This window comes from Simochromis diagramma, unplaced genomic scaffold (assembly GCF_900408965.1).
Source record: "Simochromis diagramma unplaced genomic scaffold, fSimDia1.1 OVJJ01000355.1, whole genome shotgun sequence".
Lineage (NCBI taxonomy): Eukaryota > Metazoa > Chordata > Actinopteri > Cichliformes > Cichlidae > Simochromis > Simochromis diagramma.
The window spans coordinates 2,325,615-2,332,855 of record NW_024387174.1 but is presented as its reverse complement, the minus strand read 5'-3'; the positions used below and the strand labels follow the sequence as shown (position 1 = coordinate 2,332,855).

Below are 7,241 nucleotides of genomic sequence, written 5' to 3'. Positions count from 1 at the left end.
CATATGCATCAACACTACAATGAGCGGGTGGAGGGAGGTTTGGAGTCTTCTCCCACCCCCATTCTCTGCGGCCTGCTGGAGCGGGAGGGCTAGTAGGAGGAGTTGGCCGTCCGACTGCGGTCTGGGGTGTGGGGCCTCCCTGCTGCTGCGGAGTCGGGGTGGTCTGCCTCTCCCCACCGCAGGGAAAAGGGTAACACCACCTGGGTCTGGGTGCAATTCCCCCCTCCAGGGGCAAGGGTACCTAGACCCGGTTTGTAGAGTACGCTTGGGGAGTGTGATTGTGTGTACAGCGTCTCTTTATGTCTGTCTCCACGTTGGTTGAGTGTGGAGTGAGTGCATATGAGAGCATGAGGGTGGGAATGGATGTTTGTGTCTGTGTGTGCCTGTATGTCTGTGTCTATATGTCAGGTTGGGTATCAGACGCCACCTCTCTGGGGACACCTCAGGCCCTCCAAGGTATGGAGGCCTATCTCCACCCACCACCACTTCCCCTGCCGGTGGCAGACTCCCTCAGGTGTCGGTGTGTTGGTGGTTCTTTGTGTCTGGGGGTGGGCGTCCGGGTACACACCGGCTCACTCCTTGGCGGCCGCTTGTCGGGGCCTGGGGCCTGGGGTTCGCTCGGGCCCCTTTGGAGATGGGGTGCCCCCGGCCTCTCGGCCTGGGGCTCGGTCACTCAGGCACAGCTGGGGGCCGGCGGAGCTCACGGGCGCGTCACTGCAACTCCCCCTGGCTTCTGCTCCGCGGCTGCTGGGTGAGCCCTCATCTGGGACTCTCCTCAGCTCTTTCTGGGACAGTGGCGCGGCTGCCCCTCTGTTGGTCTTCCATGGTCTCTTGTGTTCTGGGGGCCTCTGGATGTCTGGAGTTTTGATCTCCTCCATACCCGCTTCACACCCTGGAGGACGGGGCTGTGGCCCCCCCACACTCCCTAGCAGATCATTACATGGAGAAACCTTTGGAATGCAAGCATGCTGATCCACACAGGTATGCACACAGGTGTACACACGGGTATTCACAGACGCGGACTAAAGCTTTCTTGGCTGCTGCCTCAAAGCACACTGTGCGCTGTCTATCTTGCGTGCTGCACAATATCGTTTATTATTTAGTAACTATTGATATCTATGACTAGCTAGTTTATTGTGATGGTGCTTTGTTTTCTCTATTATTATGTTGCTCTTTGTTGTTTGCTGTCTCCTCTGTTTGTTTGTTTTTTTGTTTGTTTGTTTTTTTCTCCATACAGGTGACCCAGGAGTTTTTTTTTTTGTTTGTTTTTTTTCTTTTTTTTCTCTCTCTCTCTTCCCCCCCCTTCTCACCGTCTCTTCTCCCCTTTGGTTTTCTTTCTTTCTCTCCCCCTCTTTCTCTCATTCATTCCCCCTGTCCTATTTATTAAAAAAATAAATAAATAAAAAATTTAAAAAAAAATTAAAAAAAAAAAAAAAAAATGACAAAGGATGAACTGAAGCTCTGCCATCACGTAATGTCGCATACTGCTGTTTCTGATGTCATTTAAAAAAAAAAAAAAAAAAAAAAAAAGACAATAAGCAGTTACACAAATATCCCAGCAAGTGAGTGTGCGTGCGTGTGTGTGTGTGTGTTATTTCCTGTTACACCATATATGGCTCGACCTTTTAACGACATCTTCAGTCACTCCGTTTATGGCGTGACCTTTCAACGAACCAACATGTACAAAAGCAGAAGTGAGCAGTCCTGCTAAACTTATAAAACCAGAAGCTTGTGGTTTCTAAATGTACAATGGAAACCTATAGCGACGAGACAGCTTCCTACATCTTAAGTACGCAACCTAATATGGAAGAAACATTTTATCAAAACACATACAAGCAATGGTTATATATATATTAGCACAATGACAATCTTTAAAGAATCAACTCTAACACTCTGTACTAAGAAAGCTTGAAGAGGCTCAAACTGTTCGAACACTATGGCTCAGAAGTTTACTTTCACTCATCAGGGCCATGAATGTTTGCCAATAGTTTGCTTTTAATTATCTTTGAACTTGTTTTTCCAAGGTGGAATGATATAGTATACATATTTTTTAAAAAGAAGAAGAAGAAATTGAATCACAATTAATTTATTTTGGATTTTATACAGGCTCAAATATATGCATTCACTTCACAAAGCATATTTACCACTTTATTTATCTTAGAATCAGAAAATTCATTGAAGAGTTAAGATTAGAAAGGACATGATTAATTGTTTTTGATTAAATTAAATGATTCAACCTTAGATAAATAAAAAGAAAACATATAAATTTTAAAATGAGCATGAAGATGAGAATGACGTGTCAACCAGTAGAAAAGAAAATACAGTTGATCAGGAAATTAAAAAACCAATGAATTTTATTATGTTTTATTTAACTTTGAAGTTGCTTGTAGTAGGTCAAGTACATATTCTTTCTAAACTTTCAGAATCATAAATACAAAAAGTGGTGAAACTTTAAAATCATTCAGAGGTTGCTGCAGCTGGCTGTGATTTTACCCTCTATCATTATCTGACTGCCTGTGACTATGTGCTGTTTCATGGATTTGGCTAAGGATTAACATCAAGTGATTCTTGATGACGCAGGAGTTTCTTGCCTTGCTCTATTTTAGCCATTGTCTCTGCTTTTTCCTTCATGGACGTCAGAGACTGAACTCGTTGCTTCCAGCCTGGTTTGGCCTCAGATTTCTCTCCTTCAATAAGCATGTCGATGTACTCTGGAGTGGACAGAGGGTTGGGCTTCAGTGCTATCTCTTTGAGTCTGTTCAGACACTTGGAAGATCTCTCCATCAGTTTCACTACGTCAGCCTGCAAACAGTCATACTCAGCATTCAGTTTATCAATCACTTTCTGAACAGTCATCTTCTCTCCTGTGGCTTCCCGATACTTTTCTTCCAGCTCTTTTATTGTTCTTTTCTCTTTAACATCTTCATAGCCCCATTTGTACTTCTGGTTAAAGTGTACATTCCAAATACATTTTCCTGGACATTGAGTACAATATCCATCTGGCCCCATTGCTGAACAGCTCCTTTTATCTGCATCATTTGCATAGGCACAAGGGTAGTGACAGGTGGCATGACACTGCTGACAGTTGGTGATGTAGTTTCCAGTCCTAGAAATGTCATCATGATAAGGCTTTTTGACAGTAACTTCAAACTCAAAGTTCTCATTTCTGCTGATCTCTGCTTCATGTTCTTTAAGTTTTTCACTCGTCTCTTTTATCTCCTCAAGCTTGGCTAACCCAAGTTTCACCTGCTCCTGCAGATTCTCAACCGAATTCTCGAGCTGCTTTCTTTCTCTGAGGACTTCCTTTGTCATTGTCAAGCTTTTGGGTTCTATTTTATTCAGAGCAGCAAAAAACCTTTTCATGCTTTTTGTCCCCATCTCCCAAAACATCTGATCAAAGCCACCTTCTTCTTCATCGTCATCACTCATGCTTTCTGCTACAGCTGATTTGTTATTTGCAAACAGCGCTGAGTTATTGAATTTGAAGTGAACTGGCAGTCCGTCTTTTGTTTTAGGACATGGGACTCCTGCAGCATTGATCGCCTCTAGAACTGGAGGTCGCTGACCGTCTGCAAATGTCACCAGAATCCTGATGTTTTCTGCCACATCTTTGCCAAAGATTGAGAGCACTGAATCAAACACATATTTCTGTGTTGCTGTGAGTCGTGCTAAAGCAGCCTGAGCTACAAAACACACAGCATCGATTTCACTGACACCACCCTGAGCAGAGAAGAGATTACGTAGCTGCTCTGTGATCTCTCTGTCTTTTTCTATGCCTCTTGTATCTCCAAAGCCTGGAGTGTCCACAATGGTCAGAGAGAACTCAATTTCAAATCCCTCCTGGTAGTTGACTTTGTACACAGTGACTTCAGAGGTCTGACTCTCGGACTGTGAAGTTAACTCACCCTCATCAACTAACTTAAATCGATATGGATCCTCCCATTTAACACCTAAAATGTAATTGATCATCCCGTTGATGAGAGTTGACTTCCCAGCACCAGTCGCTCCGAGAACCATTATGGTGCGATTAGGTTTACTGGACTCTTTCCCAAAAGTGAAACTCTTGCATCCATCGACATTGAAATTATTTTTTTTCAGTGGAATTATATAAACAGGGAGAGGCCCTGTATGTGTTTTTGATTGTTTGCAATTTTTTTTTATAGCATCTGAAAGCTTTTTGGGCTCTTCTTCTCGTTTGAAATATTTCAACATTATTGTTGTACGTCAGTTATTAAATTTACTACAAAGATCTAAATTTTTCTTCTTTCAGGAACAAATATAGTGGCTTCTGCGCAGTCAGGGTCTTGTGTTGTTAAGATGTTCTTTCAGCCCCTGATCTGCAGATGAAAAATGTATTCAAAAATTAAAATACACAGAATTCAACTCTATTTTTAACTAGAAAAGCATCATCTAGTTTGTACGTTAAACAGACATATAAAAAAAGACATAATTAAACAGACATAAAAACAGAAAACCAGCTGAGTTTAGCTGCACTGTAGCACAAAAAGCAATATGAAAACAAGTAATTGACAACCAGTTCATGTTTCAGAAACAACCAATGAGCTGATGGCCCTGAAACAAGAAAACGTAAACCAAGCCGGTGGCCACTGATTGTTTTTCTTCACATTTACAAGTCTTATTTTTATACTTTAACCATTACAAACATCGTGCAATATAGTAAAAATCCATTTTTATATTAAAAAATCTTTCACTTTTGAAAATTAGGCTCCTTACCTGTTCTCAGTCACGTGCTTTTAGACGTTGAGATATATTGGTTTGGATTCAAACTGGTCTTTTAAAAAAACTCCTCCTAAAATACAAAACGCAGAGTTAATAATAATAGTGTCTTAAATTTACAGCTGTAATTTTCACATCAGTTTATACATAACAAAAACTACAATTTCATGACATGTAACATTTTATTATTTTATTTTATTTTATTTTTTTGAAGGCTTTAAGGATAGAAATTAATTAAAACCCACCTCTTACGCTGTTAGGCTCCTTGCCATTAGCCACAGAGTTGATATGATTTGTTGGCTTACATTCAGATGAGTCTTTTAAAAACTCCTAAAATCTAAAAAGAAAAAGGCCAACAAAAAACCACATGAAACATATATTATGTTTATGATGCAACAACTCTTCTAATCTGCTTTAATGTGGCTCAACTAACTTTGTAAGAATAATTAATACATTACAGAAAAATCCCTTTAAAATTAAGCTGTCAATAGACACCTGGTAGGATGGGGTAAGAAGAATCAGATTTGGTCAGTCAAAATATCTTCTTTGAATTTATTTAACAGCTGTGTGTGTGTGACGCAGCCAGCAGTAAGTCAACATACTTTTCAATCGGAGAAGCAAATCAAAACTGCAAACAATCATAATAGTATTCTCTATCTTGCAAAACTAAAAGTTGCTATTCTTTTCCAACTTCATGCTTGGAGTTTTAATTTATTTAACTCTAAAAGTGTGATGGGTTACACACAGAATGTATACACTAATATTTTCTTTCATCTGTGTTTGTGTAGATTTAACATTTAGTCCTGCAACATAGAAACACTAATAAATGTCAACATCTTTTTGATTTCAGTGAAATGAAAATGAATCAGTAATGAAAAAACAGATCAGTATTTAACTACTTACGGCAACTTCTCTGATCAGAAAGACAGCACAAGTTCTGCTCTACTGCACTCTGTGGTTCCTTTTATCTGTCACGTCCCCACTCCCCAACTTTATCTGCTCTGATGTTACTTTTTTTCCCTCCTTACTCGTGTCATCTTCAAAACGAAAGCAGAAAAGAATTTTATGGCACATGGGTGGAACTAGGCAGGGAATAAGCAGATAATACCAATAAATATCTATATGTAATGTAGCTATAGATGTAATATGTAAGCTTGAAAGTGAAACAATTTTCTACAGTCACATTTAGTGCTATCATTAACCCTGTAAGACCCAACCCATCAAAAAATAGCCAGAAAACTCTGAGATGTTTATTAACCCTTATAAGAAAATCCACAACAATTATTTTGATATATCATGCTGTGTATGACATATTTTTATTATATACTTATTATACAGTTTTGTATCGCATTGGATACTTTGGGCATTTTTGGCAAGTGTTTGTTAAAAACAATGTTATTTTTAGACCAAAAAAGTTCAGAGACTCATGTATCAAATATGATATAAAGGGCATTATAGGATTAACCTCAAAGCAAAACAATGTGAAAAACATTATTGTAGTTTACGGCAGGGGTGGGGTGGCTGTAGCTCAGGTGGCAGAGCAGGTCAGCCACTAATCAGAAGGTCGGTAGTTTGATCCCACGCTGCCTCCTGGCTGCTTGCCAAATATCCTTGGGCAAGATACTAACCCCATGTTTGCCTACTGGTGGTGGTCAGAGGGCCCGGTGGTACCAGTGTCCGGCAGCCTCGCCTCTGTCAGTGCGCCCCAGGGCAGCTGTGGCTACAATGTAGCTTGCTATCGCCAGTGTGTGAATGTGTGTGTGTGGATGGGTGGATGACTGGTTGTGTAAAGCGCTTTGGGGTCCTTAAGGACTAGAAAAGCGCTATACAAATGCAGGCCGTTTACCATTCTTCTTCCTCTGATAATAGTATCTAACGATATAAGCCTCTTACATAAGGGGATCTTACCTCTAACCTCAATAAGTTGAACTGTGACAGGAATCTGAGTGATTCCCAGAAATAGTGAACCTGAAAATGAAAGAAAAAGTCTTGTTTTTCACAATCATATTCGTGGCTATCATTAACCTCAAACTCAAAGTTTTCCACAATGTTATCAGTTGTTGGCAAGATGGTTATCAGAGCAGACACTCGATCTGCTGTGGAAGACATTTGATACACATGTCGCAAGCACATTGAATTAAAACAGACTGATCAATAATAACATTCAAAAGTCTCATAGGTCATATTTTAAAGCAGTTTCTTTCGCAGACTGCCTCAATTTTTTTTTTTATAAGAAAAGTTTTCAGAATTTTTTCCCCCCAGATTTTTAAAATGTGGTTCTTTTTGCTGGGTAAGCAGTCTTTATTCTCAAGTTCCATATGGACTTCTTCTTAGGCACCCCTCTGCTGTAGCATTTGTGTTGTACCTTATCAGTCTCTAGTTGTGATAGCAGTTGCATCTTCCAGATGTTGAAACACTGAGCTACTAGTTGTTTCACTAATGTTGGGTGTCAAAGACTCCATAGGTCTGACATCCTCTTTTACTGGGATTACTTCCTTACTTCA

The 7,241-nt window shown here is 40.1% G+C and overlaps 1 protein-coding gene across 1 annotated transcript; it reads right to left on the bottom strand.

The window, feature by feature from the left end:
- Positions 1–2,316: 2,316 nt before the first annotated feature.
- On the bottom strand, positions 2,317–6,912 carry LOC120744789. Its single transcript, XM_040049352.1, has 5 exons — positions 6,646–6,912; positions 5,641–5,774; positions 4,983–5,067; positions 4,735–4,810; positions 2,317–4,337 (listed from the first exon to the last, which is right to left on the bottom strand). Exon 5 carries the CDS (start codon positions 4,210–4,212, stop codon positions 2,545–2,547), a length of 1,668 nt encoding a protein of 555 aa, XP_039905286.1. The 5' UTR covers positions 4,213–4,337; positions 4,735–4,810; positions 4,983–5,067; positions 5,641–5,774; positions 6,646–6,912; the 3' UTR covers positions 2,317–2,544.
- Between the last annotated feature and the right edge of the window lie 329 nt (positions 6,913–7,241).

Bases quoted from the DNA above. Each gene is read 5' to 3' on its own strand.
- LOC120744789 (XM_040049352.1), bottom strand. From the start codon at position 4,212: ATGTTGAAATATTTCAAACGAGAAGAAGAGCCCAAAAAGCTTTCAGAT.